General features: G+C 37.3%; 1 protein-coding gene across 5 annotated transcripts in view; it reads right to left on the reverse strand.

Annotated features, from left to right (window-relative positions):
- The window catches only part of PDE4B (phosphodiesterase 4B), a 522,167-nt gene that overhangs the window by 337,940 nt on the left and 160,242 nt on the right, over positions 1-23,985 (reverse strand). For 2 of the 5 annotated variants that reach the window (XM_032426960.1, XM_032426919.1), the window contains exon 1: positions 18,012-20,365. The exons of the other annotated variants lie outside the window; for them this stretch is intronic. In XM_032426960.1, coding sequence (XP_032282851.1) covers positions 18,012-18,247 — 236 coding nt within the window. In that variant the 5' untranslated portion in view covers positions 18,248-20,365. Of the gene's footprint in view, positions 1-18,011; positions 20,366-23,985 lie in introns of those variants that run through there. 5 annotated transcript variants of the gene reach the window in all.

Consider the following 23,985-nt stretch of genomic DNA (forward strand, 5'->3'; position numbering starts at 1 on the left):
TAAGAGATCCCAACTGGTGAAAACTTGGATAAAAAAATCTTGCATGGAAGTTCAAAAAACAGCACTTGGAGCAGAGCAAAGTGATGATATAACTGCTGATTTTTGTCATTATTACAATATGAAAAAGAAAACAATTATAAAACCTAGATCTCAACTAACAATGAGTTTCTTAACTGAATCCCTAGAAGGAAGAGGTTGCAATTATTATAACCTAGAAAACCAGATGTAAGTTCTGTGTTGATATCAAAAACTAAAAATGTGGATTGTCTTTCATTTTGTTAATTTCTATTACACATCTGTTCACATTTTAGAAATATCCTAATTGTTTTGACAAATGGAATGTGAGCAGGTTTGCTCATTCACTGTAATGCAATATAATTGCACTATTGTATCACCCTCTGACTGTCTATAACCCAATGGTAAATAGGGACAAAAATAAGTTTGTCTCATGTGCAATAAAAATTCAGACACTTTAGGGAAAAAAAGATTAAGAAATTCAGTTCAACAGCACTTACCAGTTACCCTGCAATGTAAGATTAAATTATTGCAGTGATCATTTTGCAGTAAACACATATATCAAATCATTATGTTGTATACCTTAAACTTATACAGTGTTACATGTCAATTATATAACAAAACTGGAAATAAAATATAATAAAACAATTTGCCAAAAAAGAAAAGAAATAGCACCTGGCACAAAGAGATTAGTCTAACATGATGACTCCAAATACTTTTTCTTCCACATAATGCCCTACTAGTTACATTTACAATTGTGATACTCTCTCCTGAAAATACTCACGTTACTGTTGCTGTTTTAATAGTCTGGTTATAGCAAGGGGAGGGGGAGAAAACAGTCATGGTTTATACTCACGTGGAATTCCCAGTGCCCTTACTCTATGAACATCATTTCCACACCCATTTATGACATTAGTGACATAAGAACCACTGTTCTAGTGTGAGTCAAAGAAACTTACTTCCAATTAAAAAATATTCACTTATTACTATCCTATAATGCTGAAGACTGATCCACATTTCTGCCCTTAGAAATACAGCTAAAGCACTCACCAGTTTATATATATATGTGTGTATATATGTGTATACACACATATATATATGAAATCTTTGACGGGATGGTGAGGTTGATCATAGCATTACATGATGCCAAAAATTCTTGTAGGAAGAAAATGGAAGAAAGTCAATGAGGTGGAAATTTAGGAAATCATTGAGAAATGATGGAGGGTTAAGACACATTAGAGAGGACTAACCTGGGAATGTAAAGTAAAGTATTGGATATGAAAGGAAAGAAAAATAATATCTACCGAATGTCCACTATGTATCATATTACCTGACTTAACCTTCACAAAAATAAAATAAACTTGATGGCATAGTGGATACAATGAGAGGAACAGAATAGATTATTAGTTCTTTTCCTAAGATCATACAACTAATGCAATCAGAATCTGAATTAAAGTTTTTATATTAATCTATTGTTAAATATTAATAATATTTTTAAAATTTATTTTTGCATATAAAATTGCTTCTTTGGTGAGAGATATTTACTTTTACTATTTTATCTATCACATTGTATTTTAAATTATCTGTTCACATTTCTCTTTCCCATTCAACTTGGAGTCTCGGTGCTTAAGACTGGGATACTTAAAGTCTGCTCAATTCATTCATTCATTCAACAAATATGCATTAACTGCTTACCATGTGCTCATTTGTTTTATAGGTTTAGGACATTTAGCAAGATAGATAGGGAGAGAGATAGCGATGATATGGGCATGAATATAGATGTGGATATAGATGTATATGTATACATCAGGTGTGTATAAAAACTATACAGAAATCCAAGCAGGGTTAAGAATAGTAGAAAGGCCAGAATAGGGAGTGTTATTTTATATAAAGGGTCAGTGAAGTCCTCTCCAATTAGATGAATTCAAGCAATGACCTGAAAGAAGAAAGTGGGCCATGCAGTTATCTGGGAGAAATTCTTTTTTGACAACAAAGGCACAGATCTTGATGGGGACGCTGCTTATACTGTTTGTTCGAGGCCCAACAAAGAGACAAGTATGGCTGGAATGGTGTGAGGGGAAGGAACAGAGTTTGAGAAGCAATAGGTCAAAAACAATAGGGCCTTCCAGGTATGGTACAAACAAGTTAACCCATACTCTGGGTAACAAAGTAACCCATCTCTGAAAGATTCTGAATAGATAACTGGCACAACGGCTCACATGTTATAAAGAATCACCATGGCAACTGTGTGGGGACTACTTTGCAGGGGTGAAATGGTGAAGACCAGGTAAGAGGTTAATTTAACAACCCAACTATGAGATAATCAGAACGGAGGCAGAGGTGGTAAAGAGAAGGGGTCAGATTCTGGATACACTGTGAAAGCAGAGCTGATGGGATTTGCTGAAGCAGTGGAATGTGACATGACAGCAAAGCAGGAGTCATGGAAGACTTCAAGGTTTCTGGCCTGAGCAATGAGAAAAATGGAACTGCATTTTAGTGAGAGAGGGAACAGATGGCAACAAAGCGGCAAGAGAAGATCACGATGTCAGTTTTAGGTGTCGAAGATTTAGCTGTCAAGATGGCTGTTGGATAAGGATATAGGTCTGGACTTCAGACAAGTCTGACTAGAGATATAAATTGGGAAATCATCAGCATACGGATATTGTGAATAGAGCTATGGCTTGTTGGCAGACTGATAGATATAGTCTAATAGGATGGAAAATTGATGATGCACGTTCAGAGCAGAGGCCGTGCAAGAACAAAGCCTTTGAGGGTGAGAGAGATAAAATGCAGGGCACGGTGTAAGGGCTGGCTTCAACCAGGTACACAGAGAATGGATCCATAGAAATAGGAAGGCAGGAAACATGGGCATGAACAGGTGGGCAGTAAATGTGGTAAATGAATGAAAGGTTTGCAAATACAACTCTACGCCTGGGACATTCAGCCCATCATCTGGGTCTCATGCCTCGAGGGGATTGAAAATGCCATTTCATCCCCCAAAATACTTCCCCTTGCCTCCGCTCCCCAATGTGCAAAATTCTACAAGCAGAAATTAATTCTGGCTTAATGTTCATTTCCATAAAATGGAATAACACATGAAACCCCGGGAGTCAATTATGTTTAAGCGCGAATGAATTTGTCAGGTCGCCCGTGTGAGAAAGCTTTTAATAAGGATACATGAGAGTCTGAGAACGTTGGGTATTTTCCCATAGGTGTTTGGAGTTGGAGGCTGAGAAGGAGGTGGAGCGGAGGAGTGCCACTGAATCTATGGAACGTGTCCATATAAACCCTGTATAACCCTAAATCAGGACACATGAGCTACTTGTTGGCTTACTCCTTTGTAGCTGGGTTAGGCAGCATCAGGCAGTGGATGTTTCTGAATCTCAGTTTCCTCATTGGTGAATGGAGATAAGGGTTAGATGATATGTATGTAATATAATTTTTTGTGGAAAAAATTTTCAATACTGCTATCTTGTGTCTTTCTCTCTCAGAGCATCCTTCCTGCTTGTTCACACCAGCAGATTACTTGCTGGTACACCAGTTTCCAATTCCTCACTAGTGATTAACTGCTCAAGAAAATAAGTCATAACAGGGCAGATTCAAAGCTCACAGACATTTGGAAAGAGGAACAGCACCATTGCTCTGTAAACCTTCAGTTTCATAATCAGATTGGCACCACTTGGTAGCAGTGAGAGAGCTCTCTACTTTATACTTGTATCCTTTTAACACATATCTAACAAAAAAAAAAAGTTATTGCACATGCCAAATGATTATATACTCTCCTTGGCTAGATTAAAGCTCCTTGATGGCAAAGTGTTCTCATATTTGCCTTATCCAACAATAAACATTTGTTGATTGGAATCGATACAAAAATGAAAATGCAAGGCACACATCAGAATTAATTCAGTAAGTGATGTCTATCTGGTTTTTAGCCATTGAAAATGCACTGACATATACAAATACGACAGTGCTTTAAGAAACTCTAAACATAAACATCTAAACTATCAGAGTACCAAGTATTTGGCAAATGCATTTTTAGGGTTCACATAAAATATAAAATTCATTAATGCATCTTAAAGCTGAGTCACATTTTTAAAAATCTTTTATGCCTAGAACTTCTTAGAAGTCTTTTTTTTTCTTCTGAATGTCTCTGCCAAGTTACTTTGCAGAAAACCAAAGCACTCTATAGCCACTTGTATTCAATATGCATACCATAATGCATGAGGTAAGGGTGGTAGAACAGGTAATTATTAATTCCACTTGACAAAAAAAGCTACCAGCAGCAAATATACAGTGTATGTGCTCACAGGGCATTTGGGATGCAACTGGCATTAAAACTCAAATCCTCTGAAAACCAAGCAAGTACTGTGTTTATAAAGATAGCTCTTTCATGTTAGACTCTGCAAATCTTTATGCAGATGAAACAGTTGCTTAATTTAATCTACAACTGCCAGATAGGGTCCTAAAAATCTTATTAATTTAGACAGAACCAGAAACTTGGCATGATCCCTGTGAAGCCCCAAATCATTTTACTTTATTTTGCATTGTTGCAAAGCTTTGAGTTTATTTGGATAGCAGATTGTTCAATGATGTACAAATTCGCTTGAATAGAAACACCTGTTTTAACGATATAACATTTTACTGCCTTTCAATTGCTAGGAGACAGAATCAACCTGATCAATGATAATGTGAGAAGGAAGTCTGTGTCAAAAGAAAAGCAATAATCTTTATTTCTGTTTTCATCCATAAATATTCTTGGAAATGACCAAGAAATAAAGAGCAATTTGATTTAAATGCTGTAAAGTCATCTGGATAAATATTAAACACAACTTTCACTGCACTGAATATTGGTTATATGAGCTTTCTATCATATTTCTGCAGGAAGCACGGAAGTGATGTCAAGACCCATGGGGGCAGATAAGATCCAAAGTTACCATTTAGTCTAGCCCCTGTCTCCTTTACAGTCTCTCACATAAGTGGTCCTACCGAGCAGAAACTCCTCTTTTGTATGAAATGAAACGTTCAGGGAACAATGCGTGTGTTATTTAATTGTGTTTACTAACAGGATGCTCTTTACATACAACCCCAAAACACCTGCAGCATTTAAGCCAGTCACTTTGTTTTGTAATCCTTAGCAATAATTTATCATTACTTTCTGTCCTATAATCTTATCTTTGCTCTTCTTCCAGCAAAGAGGTACCAATTCTTTGTGTTTTTCAACAATTCTAATTAATTTTATAAGTGACATATATGAGTAGGGAAAAGACTGTTTTATTTCTACTTTACTGAAGAGGAACTTAAGGTTCCAGAAGGTTAAAGGACTACCTCTGCCCCACTCAGAAACAAAACAAAACAAAACAAAAACACAGTTTGTAAGTGGTGGCGCCAGCATGCACGTCTAGATTCTTTGACTCTAGATCCTAAGCTCTTTTCGCATTGCTTCTCATGAATAAACTCTCTTATATAAACAAATAACTAGGAGGTTAGATTCTACTGACTAGGGAAAACAACTTCACTGACATTCTGGTCCTTGGAAAAAAACTTTTTTTTTTTAATTTAGTAGAAAGATATTTAAATTAACTTAAAGAAATAGTGTTTCACTGGCATCCAGTTTCACTAATGGAGACAAGTATCGAATTCAAGAAGGTTACTGAAATCTTAAAGAATACAAATCTTTTTATGGACAAAATCGTTTGCAGTTGTCTTTGTAAAGAATGAAAGTCATTAAACCCCATTACACATGGTGATTTCTCTTTCATTTTAAATTTTATCTTACTGTGGAAAGAATAGTTCATATGGGCTTTAAGATAAAAGTATGATCCTAGGAAACTAAGTATCCTATGAAACAAAATAGTCTAAAAAGAATGAATATGCACAACAGTTGCTTAATAAAAACTTATTTAATTAAACCATGTCATATGAAATATTTAATTTATATTATGATATATATATTATAAATTTTATATGGAATCCTAAGCTATGGATACATTAGTGAATTAATGTCTGCTGATTACCTGTCATTGGCCAGGGATTGTGCTAAGCACTGTACACACATTCATTTAATCTCTATAGTGACCTAATGAGATACAAGTAGCATTTTTTAAATTTAATTTTATTTAAATTCAATTAATTAACACATCGTGTATTATTAGTTTCAGAGGTAGAGTTCAGTGATTCACCAGTTGCATTCAACACCCAGTGCTCATTACATCATGTGCCCTCCTTAATGCCCATCACCCAGTTACCTGATCCCTCCACCCACCTTCCCTCCAACAACCCTGTTTCTTTCCCATAGTTAAGAGTCTCATGGTTTGTCTCCCTCTCTGATTTCATCTTATTTTATTTTTCCCTCCCTTCCCCTACAATCTTGTTTTGTTTCTTAAATTTCTCATGAGTGAAATCATATGATGATATTTGTCTGTCTCTGATTGATTTATATCACTTAGCATAATACCTTCTAGTTCCATCCACATCATTGCAAATGGTAAGATCTCAATTTTTTGATGGCTGAGTAATACTCCATTGTATATATATACCACATCTTTATCAATTCATCTGTTGATGGACATCTGGGCTCTTTCCATACTTTGGCTATTGTGGACATTGCTGCTATGAATATTGGGGTGCAGGTGCCCCTTCAGATCATTATGTTTGTATCCTTTGGATAAATACCTAGTAGTGTAATTGCTGGGTCATAGGGTAGCTCTATTTTTAACTTTTGAGGAACCTCCATATTGTTTTCCAGAGTGGCTGCACCAGCTTGCATTCCCACCAACAGTGTAGGAGGGTTCCCCATTCTCCACATCCTCACCAACATTTGTTGTTTCCTGACTTGTTAATTTTAGCCATTCTGACTGGTGTGAGGTGGTAACTCATTGTGGTTTTGATCTGTATTTCCCTGATGCCGAGTGATGTTGAGAATTTTTTCATGTGTCTGTTGACCATTTGAAATACAAGTAGTATTTTTCTAATTTTTCAGATGCAGAAAGAGGAACCAAGCTAAGTTAAATGGTTTGCCTAAAACTTAGTGTCTGGTAAAAGGTGGAGTTGGGATTCAAATGCTATGTTCTGCACCAGACCACCCAGCTTCCTACAGTCCCTGTGTTGTTTTGGTAAACATGAGCATGTTAGAGACACAACTCTGGTTCCTGACTGAGCACAGACCTGGCAGAGAAAGCTGATAGTGAAGAGAAAGGGCATAGTTATCCCCATGAAGTTAAAATTTGCATTTGGATTTCAATGGTAAAATCTCAGGAGGAAGGCATGGGCAGCTAAGATACCAGCAAGAGAGTTGGATCCCTGAATTTGGTGACCTTTCATTGGGAGACAAATAGTCCTGATGGTGAGAGAGAGGTTTCCTGTATAAACTGCTGAGGTAATTGTGGCCCAGATAAGCCAAAGAAGCACTCTCAGACCTTCCATACTGTAACAAACAGACTGAGCTTATTAGTTTGTGGAGGAATTGAAAGGGTAGCAAGGAGACATTCTAAGATAAGTGAGTTTTTGATGACACTGGAATTTTTCCAAAGCATTTGTTCACTGAATCCTATATTGACTTTTTATAGATGGTATATTGAAATAAACAAGGCATCTTCTTATGCTTTTTTTTTTTCTGCCTTTGCTTTCAAGTTGATTGGTGCAAATGGATGGAATTACTTCAGTGTGGTTCTCTTCCTATCTCTTTCACACAGTGGACAATAACAAATGACTTTTCAAAATATCTTGGTGATAGCAGCCAAACAAGGCCATAAAGTTTCTTAGAGGACATAAGCTATTCACACTGGGTCTTCTGATATGCATATCCATATAATTACGTACGGTTCATTAGAATGTGATTATCACATGATAATAAATAAATGATATTTTGTTTCTTCAGTATATGAAATGGTCACACTGTGGATATTATAAAATTATTTCTTTGCCAATTCACATGAATTTTCACTCTCAAATTGGCACAGTCCATACCCAGTGATGCTTTTCAAATAACGAAAAATAATTTCTGCTTTACCAACCATGGCTGACAATAATGTGAATGTCTGTGTATGTTTAGAGATTTAGAAAGTTATTTAATTAAACAGTAGCATCTATTATGTGATTTATAATGCATGAAGTACGGTGTTAAGTACTTTAATACACTTCTTAGAAGACAGCTAGTAGACCAGATAGATATGTTTTTTAAATTAAATTACATTTGAAAATATTTAAACATAAGGCTATTTTCTCCATTTTGCAAATGAAGGAACTGAGGTCCAATATAATTAAGTGATCTAAAATTTCAATAGCAAGTCAAAAATACTAAAACCAACTAGCTTTCTTGACTCCAGACAATGTAACATAAAATGAAGATTAATAGTAAAAAATAAAATTCAAGATAACATCAAAATTATACAATCATAGAACCTCATGTGTAGTATATAAAGACATTATATAACCTTCCATTCTAATGATACCAGTTTTATAGTTTTAGAAAAAGAAATAACATCTCTTCTTGGGGAAAGAAAATTTAAATGCTATAGATATCCATCATCTTAGAAATGGTTTAAAGCACCTAAAACCACAATTTATCCCTAGGAAAAGTCATAAACTATTATAGATGCCTCTAACCCTCCACTAACTGTTCCAATAGTTGACTTTAAAAATGGGGACACAACTTATTTATAACTTGTCAGTATGCTAGTATACTCTTAAGAATTAAACTCAAATCATTATATGAGAACATGCTGATGGAATGGAAAAAAATTCCATATTTTAAAAATAAATATGATGGGTGCCTGGGTGGCTCAGTTGGTTAAGTGACTGCCTTCAGCTCAGGTCATGATCCTGGAGTCCCGGGATCGAGTCCCACATCGGGCTCCCTGCTCAGCGGGTGCTTCTCCCTCTGACCCTCCCCCCTCTCGTGCTCTCTCTCTCTCAAATAAATAAGTAAAAGCTTTAAAAATAAATAAATAAATATGAGTCTCTTTCTGATCCCAAAACTACTGCTCTCCATCTAAATGTGCTCTCTTCAAACTAAAGAAAACATACACATTGTTTTAGATATGGAGAGAGAAACAGAGATAGAGTAAATGTAGAAAAACATTACTAATTAGTAAATCTAGGTAACGGGTGTTCATTCTGCTACTCTTTCAAATTTTTGAAATTTTAAATCTTCACTCTCAGGGGCGCCTGGGTGGCTCAGTCAGTTAAGCACCTGGCTCTTGATTTCAGCTGAGGTCATGATCTCAGGATGCTGAGATCAAGCCCTGACATCAAGCCCTGTCAGGCTCCATGCTCAGCGGGGAGTCTGTTTGAGATTCTTTCCCTCTTCCTCTCCCCCCGACTCTCGCTCTCTCACTCGCTCTCTCTCTTTCTCTCAAATAAATCTTTTTTTTTTTTTTTTATTTGACAGAGAGAGAGACAGCAAGAGGGGGAACACAAGCAGGGGGAGTGGGAGAGGGAGAAGCAGGCTTCCCGCAGAGCCGGGAGCCCGATGCGGGGCTCGATCCCAGAACCCTGGGATCATGACCTGAGCCGAAAGCAGATGCTTAGCGACTGAGCCACCCAGGCGCCCCTCAAATAAATCTTTAAAAAAAAAAATCTTCACTCCTAATGACCTCTCCCTGACCCAGACACTTCCACCTTCCTCATTTGTCCATTCCTGGACATTTTAGATGCATATAATTTTAATGTTATAAATTGTCTGCAAATCTCTATGACTTTACCAAGCATAGACACAGAAATTTTTTCTCTCTCCATTCCTTAATCTCTTAAACTGGGTTTTCAAGTACTTGGATATTATGGAATCTATGTGAGACACCTCCAAAGTTCTCCAAGGCTCCAGTCATCCATGTTGTTTTATTCACCTGGGTCCAGGAAAAAGATCGTCAGCACCCTATTTTTCAAGGAATACCTAAAATGGTTCCTAACACACTGATATTCCAGAAAATGCAGTTTGAAAGCCATTTTCTTGAAGCCATACTACCCCTCCCCCTTTATTTCCAATCTGTGTAATTCGCAGTAAGCCTGAGTCATGAGGGGTATAGGTAGGAGGAGGACAAGAGGGTCTGTCAGGGGAGCATGCCATGTGATGGGTGTTCTTGTCCACCAAAGGTCTAAAGCAGTCATTCTCATTCTCCCTCAAAGAGAAAATGGCTCAGTTCTAGCAAGAAGTAATCTGAGACAGTCAACAAATTACTTTTTTTTTTTTTACTTAAAGTACACAATGAGATTGAAACGTATCTGTGTCAGACAAATTACTGGGAGCAACAGAGGTCTCACCCTCAAAGTACAGAAAAAATGAGACAGTGCCAAGTAAAAATGTTCACTCCTGCTGATGTCTTTTCTAAAGAACAAGGGTTATTAATTCACAATTTCCTCACTCTGCAGGTCATGGACTCTTGCTTCCAAATTCCCTGTGGGGAAATCCCACAAAAAACTCAAATGGCCATAGCTCTTGCTACTGTTAATATTTTAGGTGTTGTATCAGTGGGAAAACACAGATAATTAAACATTTTAATATATAATATGCAAATGTTTTAAAGGCCAAATAGCAAATAGATTCCTCTGGACAACACTTCCATCTAGACAGTTAATAAGAGATATGTAGAGCTTTCCTGAGCTGAAGCAACAACTGTGCTATTTGATGCATGAAGAATAACCAAATAAATAATTGTACAGTGCTCCGGACAAATATTTACTTTACAGCACTACAGCCTACGTGGTATGATTTGTACCAAGTGGCTTAATTAAACAGGCTACCATGTAAAACACGTAGCCTCTAGTGACATATTGTAATTTAGCCTGCATCTGCAATATCATAGAGCACAGAATAGTTAGCAAGTTGGAGGAGCCCTCCTGGCAGACAGGGAACACAACCATTAAGAGATGGATGGAGTACTTGTAGAATGAGTATTAACTAAGCTTCCTTTTCTCTTCTCTCATATCAGGCCAAAGGAAAGACCCTCTAAGAATAAAGAGCAAAGAACAGGAAGCAGAGCCATTCCTTTTTTTATCTTTTCAACAAGTATTTATGAAGTGCCAGCCTTGCTTGTAGGTGATTAAGATGTAGTAAAGAAGACAAAATCCCTGCCCTCATCTAATTTAGAAGGGTTGACAGATAACAGAGGGAAAAAAACAATATAATAATATAAAAAGCCAATATAACAAACGAGCATGTCTTTTCAGGTAATGGTAAGTGCCAAGAAGAAAAATAAAGCAGAGTAAGGGACTGGGAAGTAAAGGGTTCTTTTTTTTTTTAGATGGAGGGGTCAGAGAAGCCTTCTCTAGCAAGTGACATTTTAAGAGAAGCCTGAATAGAAGTAAGAGAGTGGGCCATGTCAACATCTAAGGGACTAGCTTTCCAGGCAGAAGGAACACCAAGTGCAAAGGCCCAGGAGTGAAAACTCGGTTTGTTGAAGAACAGGAAGAAGGCTACCATAGCAGGAGAGTAGAGATGAGGTCACAGGTGGCCTGCAGCTGGGTAATGTTGGGCCTGGTAAACCCTGGTTAGCATTAGGGATTCTTTCCTGACAGTCATTTAAATGCCTCAAGCATAATGTTGCTGGTGTCTTTACAGTGATGTTAGAGAAGAGCATCTATAAACATTCAAGGAGAAAAACTGGGAGACCACAAAAGAGGGAAGAACAGGAAAGGAAAGCAAATGGTATTTCACGAAAGGGGGATAAACTTTAGCAGTTGGACAGTGGGCATGCTTGCCAGACCACCTTCCAACATGTGTCTTGGGAGATGTCATCATTACTTTACAAAGCCCTTTTTACAGTAAGTATTTTAAAAATTCAATATATTGAATACTTGCGTACACTAAAAAACCAGGAAAACACCATTTATAGACTTGCATTACTGAGAAAATGCTTGCCCTAATTAAAGCAGTAGACTCAGGCTATGAGGCATAGATTTCTACTGGCATTCAGTTCAGTCCATAAACAAAGATAATTTCTGTAAAAAAACAAAAAAACAAAAAAACAAAACAAAAAACCACAGATATAAACACACACACACAAAACCCTCCAGGATATACACAAAATATAACACAAGCACCTCTAGTAAATTAGGACTGAGCCCTAGGGTTTTTCCGGATGCACCATCCTCCCAAGCACCTCTGCTCTGATTGTTTGATGCATTTGGAGATAGTGTGCATCAGCTAGTACTATGCAGGATGTAGATGATAAATGTAAGGAGATACCAAATTTACATACTTTCCTCCCGTTTTCCATAAACAGTAATTTGTTAAGTCGTAAAGAATGTCATCAGCACCGTCTTCAATGTTATGGGATATACACAATAATTAGAAGTCATTACTCTCAAATGCACATTCTCCTTTTTCCCTTGGCTTCTAATCTCCTCATCCACCAATCCATTCTCCACAATGCCTGCCAAGTCTCTTACCAAAGTAAAAGCTATTTATGGCAATCCCCTTCTCACTACCTTGCAGTGGCTCTCATTGATAATGGAATAAAGTCCCAAGTCTTGTTCATGATAGTGGAATCTCTAAAGTATGGCTCCGATCTACAGGCACTTCCTCTCTTTGCCACCTTGCATCTCATGCTGTGACTCCAGTGAACTTTGCTCACTTTCCCCCATGCTCTGAGTCAAATCCCAGCTCAGCCCCTTATTTGCTGTGTAACCCTGGGTCCTCCTTGTGCATCACTTATTTTCCTATAAAATGGAAGTAATAATACCGTATAACTCATAACTCATGGGCTTTTCATGGGACTAAATAAGTAAATATATTTAGAATAATATCACATACATCGCAAGTGCTAAATAAATGTAAGCTCTTATTATTGTTATGGATTAATGGAATTTCCTTATTTCTATTATTTCTCTGACCAAAAATGGTCTTCCTGCCCACTCTTCTCCCAGAAAACTCCTACTCATTTTTCAAGACCCCACACAAATGTCCTCTTCTCTAAACCTTTCCTAACACATTGATTCACTTTCCAGTGGTCTTTAATTCTTCTGTGCTCTCATGACAAATGGGGCATGATTCTTCAATAGCATTATTTACACAACATTGATTAATTATTAATACATAAGTTTGCTTGCCAGGCGGTATATGAGTTCTTTGAAGGTAAGGGCTCTATCTTTCTCATTTTGTATCTCCTAAACCCAGAGTAGGGCCTAGAGCACAGTAGTCTCTCAACAAGTGTTTTGTTCAATCAACTGTTCAATCAGTAAATATGTAAAGACACAGGTATTCCTCAAAAATTTTCCAATGTTGCTAGGAAATATTTCAAGTAAATTGAAGAAGAATACAAGGCACAGATTTAGTAGGTTTTGCTAAAAAACTAGGCTTAAATTGCATACGTCTATGCCTACATTGTGCCTAATATTTAGAGAAAAGTCAGGCATGTACTATATTCATTGGTCTATTTTTACTCTTCCCCTAGTCATTCCAGTTTTGTCTGGTCAGGTAAAAGCTCCTGTAGAGCATGAACGACGTCTTTTAATACATTTGCATTCAATTATTAGACACAAGAGTACACATTTCATGAATCTTTGTTAAAATGAGGGAAGATTCCCAAGATATAGGTAGAACTAAATGAGAGAAAGGGAGAAAAACACAAGTCTTTTTTTCTAATACTAGCTCCAAGTGAAGGAATATTGCTCCCTGGGCAGGCACATTCCCACGGGCAAGCACGAATAGATGGACAGAATGTGGTGCTCACCAGTACATTTGCTCTTCAAAAGGAGAGCATAGGGAGAAGGGGCGCCTGGGTGGCTCAGTCATTAAGCATCTGCCTTCAGCTCAGGTCATGATCCTGGAGTCCTGGGATCGAGCCCCGCATCGGGCTCCCTGCTCAGTGGGGAGTCCGCTTCTCCCTCTCCCTCTGCCTGCCACTCTGCCTACTTGTGCATGCTCTCACTCTCTCTTTCTCTATCAAATAAATAAATAAATAAAATCTTAAAAAAAAAAAAAAAAAAGAGGACAGTGTAGGGTGAAGTGTGTGGTGAGCCCAGGGTGTAGTGAAGGCCATCCCCAGTAACTTTCCTCACAGAGCATCACTCTGCTGATGGTAGAGAGAACCACTGACTGCAGTGAGAACATCAGCAAAGGAAAGAAGGCTGAAGAAGCTGGACACTGTGGCAGGTGCCAGTCAGGAGAAAGCAGGCCACAGGAGCCAGGTAGAATAAGATTATGCCTCAGAAGTTGTAACCCGTTGGGGTTAGGGATAAATAATATGTTGACCTAAGGACTCTGGCATTAATTTTCCAACTCCCTAAACATTTCACTGACACTTTGCAATGTAAGATGTGTTTTTTATATTTTCTCATATCATCTAACAATGAGTGTGGCGTCTACTACTGGGTTCCAGAACTCCAAGGAGAATTTGGAAATTTGAGATGGTGATTCAAAGTCAAATTAATGGTTAACAAAGTAGAAATGCATGGTAGAAGCTAAAGCAATTCAGAACATTTTTTTTTTATATCTACAACATGTAATCTTGCAAAGAACATGAATTTAGAGTACTCTTATACTTCAAGTGAAACTTAGATGAGATAATATATATGAGCATTCTAGTAAAGAATTTAAAATATAGTAGGTGTTGGAATCCCCATAGGTTGAATCAGAATTTCTTCTTGCTCACAGCAATGCTCAATTCTATATGTTGAGGGTATAAAAAAAAAAAAATAGTTTTTATGGAACCAGTTAATAATGATCTTTGGATTCATGCAGGTCCTTTTTTTTTTTTTTAAGATTTCATTTATTTATTTGACACAGAGAGAGAGAGAGCACAAGCAGGGGGAGCGGCAGGCAGAGGGAGAGGGAGAAGCAGGCTCCTCGCTGAGCAGACATGGGGCTCCATCCCAGGACACTGGGATCATGACCTTAGCCAAAGGCAGGCACTTAACCAACTGAGCCACCCAGTCACCCCTCATGCAGGTTCTTATAAGCCTTTTCTTAGCATTCATTGAGGACCAAAAATCAGATTATAAATATTATATGTTATATACCGATTGATCATCCAGAAGAATTTTCTAATACCTGGACCATGAAGTAATGAGACTGTGTACCAAATGAGGTTATAGAACTATTTTCTCCAGAGTCATGAAAAATAGGGCAGATTTCCATATGTCAAAGATGGAGTAATTGTGGTCTGCCCAAGGGTAGAAGGAAGCAATGAGATAATCACCCAAATTCCTTCCAGATTTAGGATTGTTTAAATATTCTGATTAGTGACAACCCACTGAATATCTACTCTTGTTTTCAGATATTTTAAAAATAATCCCAGAGTCAATATTTCACAAGTGCTTCTTCAATCTCCTGCCATTAGCCCACACTTCATAACTTGGGTTTTCAAAACCAGAACTACACGTTCATCTGACCAAAATATGAAATCTACAAATAACTAAAGATAAAAAAAAATTGTTCAGTGGGTTTGGACATAAACTGCATCTTCTGCATTGTTTAGCTTCATCATGAAAATTACTTTAATTTCAATGCTGGAATCAAAACAATCCAGTCTTCTTAAAAGAAGCCTACTGTCTACTGTAAAGTAATAACATGTTTTTAGAGACTTCTAAGTGCATATCTTGGAATTTCTAACTTAAATGCATGGTTTGGAAAATACCAATCGTTGATCGTGAAAGGATGGTTACATTTCATCATGACAAAGAGGCAAAAATAACGTACTTATGCTCTTATTTACTCATGTAACTATTACATACAATGCTAAAAAAAAAACAATTTTTAAGATAAGCAAAAAAGTCATTCAAATACATAAGATATGTGTATATTTTCTAAAAAGAAATTTTCCTGAAATGTTTCATGAAAATAAATTTGAAAAATACTAAACATACACTGAAATAAAACAATAGAAATAAATGTAAATATGGACTTAATCAGGACTTGGGAACAAACTTATATAGCTTTACTAAGAATGATGAGGAGGGGAGTGTGTGAGTTGAGAGGGAGAAAAAGTGAAAATGAATCATGGTCATAACTAATTTTATAAGTTTGGTGACTAATGGATTCTTTAAACCTATATTATGGTACATTATAACCAAGTCATGTGGTTTTTTGGGGGGGCGGTTGACAATTTGTAGAAATTTTTGTTTTAACTCAGCTAGAAGATCACTCCAAGAGCATAAGTTACCTTGGATATCATTTAATTGTTCTTTTTGTAACTTGCTGCAAGAAAATTTGTATAACGCATGAGTGAAACTGGCTCTTTAATCACTTTAAGATTTGGGTTCTTTTGGAAAAGAAAAAAATCCAGTATTTATAGCTCATGTTCCTAGCACATCAAAAATCTATTCTCAGTAAAAGAAAGGTCACATTATTATATTCAGAAACTCTACAATAAGGAAAATATTACTAAAGTTTTAGGAAGATTTACCATTATCTGAAAATTAGCTTACTAAAATTAAATGTCCTTTTGGTCAAAATAATGGTTTGAGATTAACACAAGTAGTTAAACATACAAGTAGTAAAACATACAAGTCTATTAGTTAATTGTACATTTTCCATCTTTGTTCTTTTTATGAGAATTAATTATACCCACGTCCCTTCTCCTATTCAGTAATACTACTTAGAAAACTATATGAAAATACTCACATTAGGGGTGGAGTAAACCACGAGAGAAAGGAGTTCTTCAGTACATACTTATATATAAATCTCTGTATACATCTGCTGCCACTGGTAGGTTTTTTAAAAAATAATCACGTGCATTCTATGCATGAGACTATAATTAAGATTTAATTCATCAAAAAGATGACCAAAAAAATTATCCAATAAAGCAATTGTAGGAACAACAGTCCATTTTCAGAAAACAAAAATAACCATATCATTTTTAGCTAGGTAAAGTATGTTTTAAGCTAAACATGTGGTACCCATCAAAGGCAAGCTACGTATTTCTGGGGGTAAGTTGAATTTGCCAGGGCACTGTGCAGTGGATGAGACAAACACTTCAGATGAGTAGAAAGCAGAATTTAAGTAAATATTAATCTGCAAACCCAGATATCTTCGGTTTATAATGTTGGTTGGCAACCTAACATACAGTCACGAAAATCACTATGTTAGAACTGTCTGTAAGAAGTACTAGCTCCCTTTATTGCTATGGTCCTTATTAAATAAAAACTATACAGATACCCAGTTTTGAAGGGTATCTTAATCTGAAAGAAAATATATCTTTCAGAGAAATCTGAAATACCCTAGCACTGATGATGAAAGTTTATTTACTTTCTATTGTGCTTTTTCTTACATTTCATTATCATACTGATTTAAGGAAGCTACCCCCTTGTATGTAACATACATGTTAAAGGTGGCAGACTCAGTGCAATTTTTATAGAAAGTTCTTGAATTTATTTACTTGCCACTCCTACGTAAACGGGGAATTTATTTATTATTGCCAATGAATTTGAAGTTACTTTTTTTTTTTTTACAAGAGGCTCTTAAAGATAATAGCAATTTGAATCCAAATAAGACTAATTAACCATGCCATTTCAGAAGTGGGAACTTCATTCTCCTTTTCCCTAAGTAGAGTCAATAGATCAAAAACCCACTAGTTTCTACACTACAAACATGGCAATGCAATAATGAAGTCTGACTTTATCCATGATCATAAGAAATAAATTAGAACTAAGATTAAAACATTAATTCTCGTACCAAAAATAAACTACTAAAAAATATCAACAACAGCCACAAAACACCCCCCCAAAAAAGTCAGCTCTCACCTCAACAGAGATTAAACAGAAAACTGAAGGTTTACAACTCCTTCAGTATTTAATTTAGCTAGAATCGCCTAGGTATTTTTTTATAAGCAGTAATGTTAAAGACTCCCCAGAGTTAAAGGCTTATTTTATCTGGAAACAGCTTGGCAGCACAATGATAATTTAATACACAGTGCACTATGTCTTCCTCAGCGGACCCGCTCTCCAGTCATTTCACACTTATGGTATGCATTCTGAACAAAATTCAAATGTTCTGTTTTCTACATTCCTGAATCACAGCCGCTAATGAAAAGCACCGCAGACACCTCCAAGTCCCGTCTTACCATGTATGAGCCACAGTGAAGCGCCGACGTTGCCGGATGCTTTTATTCACCAGCAACTTTCTGAAAAAGCATGGTGAGTTCCTTGGTGAACTGCGTGGAGAAATTTTAGGAGATGTAGGTCTGTTTCCCGGCAGTCTCGGAAGCTCGAGTTCTAAGTGCATTTGCTCCTTGAAAGTCTTTATGCAAACCTCAGATTCAGAAGCTGTAAGTTCTTTGGAAGACTCTTTGGCTGTCATGTCTTATATGGAGCACTGGCTTTCACCACCCAAAACAAAAACCTCAAACATAGCCGAGACACAGCTGCAGGTTAGGAGGCTGAGGAGTCTGCAAACTGTTTTCCAGTTTAATTTCAGAAGCTGCGGCTCCCGTGTATGAGCTGCTTAGAGCAAAAGCAGCATACTCGAAGAATGGCAAGTCAGGCTGTCACAAGGAGCTTTATCAGCCCGGCTTTGCCTCTGAAAATGCGCCAAAGTGCTTCCTATGTCAGCAGCCTCCTTGTGGATGAGGTTTGTCTGCAAGCTACACACTGACACTCACTGAATTCATTCAGCTGAATATATCAACTCATGAAATATTCATAAGGGCTTCTGATAAATCCTTTACATGCTATTTTTTAAAAGCTTATCACACAAGCTGCACCCGCTAATGGATAGTCAGCAAAACCTAGGCACCTAGTCACTTGTTTTATTTGCACAAAAAGCAGAACTAGAGCCCGTCCAGCATGTGTGATGTTTCAAGTCTTCATTCAGAATTATCTTGCCCTGTAATGCACACAACAGTAACTCCACCTACCAAATGCTTATTGGCCTAGGATTATTTAAATAATTGCACTCTGTTTCCCCCTCAACAACACCCTCCATCGCTCAGATTTTCACAAGATTTATAAAGCTACTGTCCTTATCACAGTGAAAACATTAAATCGGGGACTATCAAAAAAGCCTAGCTAAAACAGCCCCCCAAATTCCATTTTCTGAATGAAAAAGCTGATCTGCTGAAGTTTCTTTTTTTTCCTCCCTTCTCCAGAAGATCCAAAACAGCATCAATATAAAAAAATGTCAGCTAACAGGAAAACATTGGATTTGGTTCATTCCCCTGAGGAATTTAAAGGCTAATCTTTATTCCAATAAACATTACCCTCATTCTTCTGTTTAAGCTCATTGTTCAAGGGTTGCCCACAGCAGCCACTCTGTTAGTTAGATGCAAAGTCACTTCTGAAAGCCAAAGCTTCGCAGAACAGAAATGGAGGTAACAACCGGGAAAAATGGGGCCCGGCAAAGTGCAGAGTCCAAAGTCAAGCATTGTGTAAGCACATTTGCAGGTATGTGTGCGTGCGCGCGTGCACACAGGCAGGTGTACAAGACAGTTTATGTCTGTGAGTGTGTGTGTGTGTGTGTGTGTGTGTACTTTGTTCACAAGGGCATGCAAATGGGATGTATAGGGAGGGGAATCCAAATAATGTCTCAAGTTCCAAAGCAGATCATTGTAACCTGAAATTTCATTTAGAAATAGACTGGAATGCAGCTCCTATACTATAAAAGTCACGTGGAAGTGAAAAGAATATGGTGCTGCTCGAAGTGTATGGATATTGTCTGCACCAGCACTGATGGCCACCAGGGCCAGCCAGTTCTCACAAAAATTTGACAAAGCAGAACTTGGGCTAGTCAGCGAGAGAGGCAGTTAAGAAATGATCCACAGGAAGACTTCAGGGAATAAGGGACACATTAATTTTCCTCTAAGGTGTGAGGGCTTCCACCTTTATAAAGTCATTCACATATGTCATATACTCTGGCTGAATATCTGAAGGACCGAATAAGAGCAGAAGATGACCTAGGAAAAGAGAAACCCCACACCAGCCTTTGGGGAAAGTCAGTCAACTCTAACAGAAAGGATTTAAACTCCTAGTGTACAGGTACTATCTTGGGAAGATAGCGATGCTGCAATAACACACTAGAAATATTTCATGAACAGAAGCAAAGTTAGGGAATTTCAGAGTTGGAATAAATACCAGGAATCACCTTGTTCAGCTCCTCATTTCAAAAGACAAAGAAACAGTCCTAGAGAACTTCAGTAACTTGTCCCACGTCATATTTGTAGTTGACATTAGAGCTAAACATAAAGTCCAGGCTTTCTGATTCCCAAGAGAGCACTCTTTCATTATATGAAACTGAGGAGTCAAAACAGTCAGTTTGTCTAGCTAGGCCCTAGCACATCTTCCTTATATACTTGAATATATTTTAACTGCCCTATTTGAGAATGGACTGTTAGTAATATCATGGGAGAAAATATTGCTGGTACCTATTATTTACTGCATGATGAAAACAAAGCTAGGACTTTCCTCCAACGATAATGTGATTTAAAGCTGAGACATGTGGGGGCGCCTGGGTGGCTCAGTCGTTAAGCGTCTGCCCTCAGCTCAGGTCATGGTCCCAGGGTCCTGGGATCGAGCCCTGCATCGGGCTCCCTGCTCCACGGGAGGCCTGCTTCTCCCTCTCCCACTCCCCCTGCTTGTGTTCCCTCTCTCGCTGTGTCTCTATCTGTCAAATAAATAAAATCTTTAAAAAAAAAAAAAAAAGCTGAGACATGTGAATATATGATCCTACCAATATTCAGAATGACTCATTTGCAAAAAAAAGGCAATTTGAAGTTACCAAGGTCTTTCTCAGATTCACTTTTTGAGGCTGCCAAAATATAGTAAGCATTTCAGGGATTGTTTTTCTCCCAAATGATGGCAAATTGCATAACCTAGATTTAGCTGTATGTAAACTGGGGTTCAGATAAGGAAATGCTGCCAGACACGTACCTGAAGCAGCATAATGATGCAACTGTAATTACCTCTCGATTCTTATTGGCAATTTATGTGACATTATGTGACATTTCACATTATTCTTTTCACTTTGCCCACTGTGACAAGCCAATGTCCTAGTTAAAGAAATTTTGAGAGTCATCCTAAGAAATAAAATTCTCAAAAACAAAATCTGTTAACTCTACCTAGTCTCGATAACATTAAGGAATACCAAAGACAGTTAATTGAGATGCAAAGCTTAAAAGATAATCAGACTATTTTTTTAAAGCTTTTTTTTTTTTTTTTTTAAGATTTCATTTAGTCATTTGACAGAGAAAGACACAGCAAGAGAGGGAACACAAGCAGGGGGGAGTGGGAGAGGGAGAAGCAGGCTTCCCGTGGAGCAGGGAGCCTGATGCGAGGCTCGATCCCAGGACCCTGAGATCATGACCTGAGCCAAAGGCAGACGCTTAATGACTGAGCCACCCAAGCACCCCGATAATCAGACTATTTTGAAGTCTGAATTAGTTACCTCTGAAGAAAGGAAATGCCTGTCCACAGGTAAATGCATGAAAGTTTGCTTCTAGAGCCAAAATGCCCAAGAGAAACTCAATACCGTATTAAATATTTTTTTTTTTTTTTTTTAAAGATTTTATTTATTTATTTGACAGAGAGAGACATAGTGAGAGCAGGAACACAAGCAGGCGGAGTAGGAGAGGGAGAAGCAGGCTTCCCGCGTAGCAGGGAGCCCGATATGGGACTCGATCCCAGGACCCTGGGATCATGACCTGAGCCGAAGGCAGACGCTTAACGACTGAGCCACCCAGGCGCCCAATACCGTATTAAATATTGAAGTCAAAAGGGAATCTAGAAAGTAGGAAACAGGAGATGGTACCTAAGAAAAAGTACACAAAAGCATAGTAAAGGCAGATAATACCCTGTTATATTTCAGCAAAGAATATACTGTTCTGAGAGAGACAGGCAGAACTGGAGAAAAAGCCCAGAAGAAAACAAACAGAGTTTATGTGCCCTTAGAGAGCCTAGGAAGGAGCCAGAGTAAAAACCTTCCTATCTACATGCCATGCTTAGCCCTTGGCACCTCAAAAGGAGAGATGAGTAATTCTGAGTCAATTTATTAGTGCGCAGATAGTTGCCCTTGGGAATTACTTGAGAATTCCAATTATAGCTATGTCTCAATTTTAAATAATGAAATTCCTGGTATCCACATCCTATGAAAGCAGTAAGAATCAAGAATTTATCATAACATATTATTAAAGGATCTGAATAGAGTTATATGGTCAAAAACAATCAATAATGTATTATTTATAAATATGACAGAAAACTTAAATACATTTTGACTTTTCATTAAATTGAAAAGGAAAGCAAATTAATTACAACCAAAAAAATGATAAACATATAGTGCAAGTATTATAATATTGTTTAAATGTATTTTAAGGGTTATGGCTTTGTAATCAAATTATTTTAAATGAAAACAATTACATTCTTTCCATATTCATTACCTTTCAGATTTTACAAGTTTACCTGGAATAAATTTTCTCTGAACTGAGTGACCAATTTTTAACTAACTACTGTTATAAAACTAAAGTATTTTAAAGGTATAAAACCACAGATTCTATGCAATAATATTATGCATAACAATGCTGAACACGAAATAATATGGCTCACATTTACTATAAATACAAAACTGGATATTTGAAAAGACAGAATTTACTTGGAAGCTTCTTTTTGAAGAGGAAGAGATTTAAGACTATCAATATTAACAGAGTTAAATCATTGTGGATTATATCTTTATGTCACTATCCCGTGCTCTTTTTCTAAAACAACATACCATCTGAGCACAGCCATTAGGCTCTATTCAATTAAATACAGACAAGCTCTTCTTTCAGTCAGACAAGGTAAGAAGTGAATACAGAACACCAAGAAATACTGGTAGCTTCTTTTAACAGAATGCCCCACTCACCACAGATGGCAACTTCTCCCAATTTCTCTATTTCAGAAATTTCTCTATTTGAAGAAATAGAGCTAGAGTTATTCTAATATGACTTCAGAAAAGATAACATTCAGCTGAATGGAGATAGTTATCTAGCCATCTTGGAGAATAACAATTAACTGACCACTCTTTTTAGAATTAAGGGATTACAGAAAAGTAGCTTACATTGATCACATACCTACTGGGTGCCAGACTTTGTGGTAAGCATTTCAACAAGTTACTTCAGTTTTTCCTTATTATAAACTATCCAACAAGTAGTATTGAAGTCTTTGTTGGACTTCCCGATAGTATTAACTATTAACCTCTGAGGTCCTTGAGGGCTGGGCTGAGTCTTGTTCATTTCTAGAATATGGAACAGAGTCTGGCACAGAGTCAATACTCAATAAATATTTGTAGACTGAATGCACATTATTTTGCTCATTTTCAGATGAGATCATTTTGAGATCAAAATTGCATACTTTTTAAGGAGTTGACCTTATACCACACTTTTTATAACAGAGGAACCTAATGGGACAGAAGAGGGAATGCATGCTCCCAGGGTGGTCTGGTCATGTTACCAAAAGTGCATTTTCACAAGTACTAAATGTGCTTGAGCCTGAAGTCATCTAGCATGTTACCTTTATAAGATGATATCCATATGACACTATTAATTACTCACCATTATGAAACTAGTGCTCCAGAAGGATCAGTTTTAACCTGTACCACCTCCACTGTCCCTTGAATCCCAGGAAGGGAAGCTATATTGCTTATACTCCTCCAAGAATTTACATTTCATGAGAACAAGAACTTTGGTTCACTGGTATAACCCCAATACCCAGACCAGTACTGACCACACAGTAGGTATTCAAATAAATATTTGTTGGATGAATGAGTGAATGATCTCCTCAGTGCAGAATAAGATGGGGGGGGGGTAGTCGGCCAAAATGGGACAAATGACCTCTCTCAAAGGAGAGCAAGAGCTATGGTGGCATTAAGCCATAACCCTTCCACAATTCTGCATATTATTTTATGTAGTTTTCACTGCCTAAACATGTTACTTCTCTACTTTCTTTGCCAAGAACACCGTCTCATCCATTAAGGCTAAACTCAAGTGAAAACTCTTCACTGCCATCTTTCTCAGCTTCCATAGGCAGAGTCAGCTATTTCACCCCAGCCGCGTGCCACCAGCACCTGATTCATCA

This window comes from Phoca vitulina, unplaced genomic scaffold (assembly GCF_004348235.1).
Source record: "Phoca vitulina isolate PV1807 unplaced genomic scaffold, GSC_HSeal_1.0 scaffold2, whole genome shotgun sequence".
In the NCBI taxonomy this organism is placed as follows: domain Eukaryota; kingdom Metazoa; phylum Chordata; class Mammalia; order Carnivora; family Phocidae; genus Phoca; species Phoca vitulina.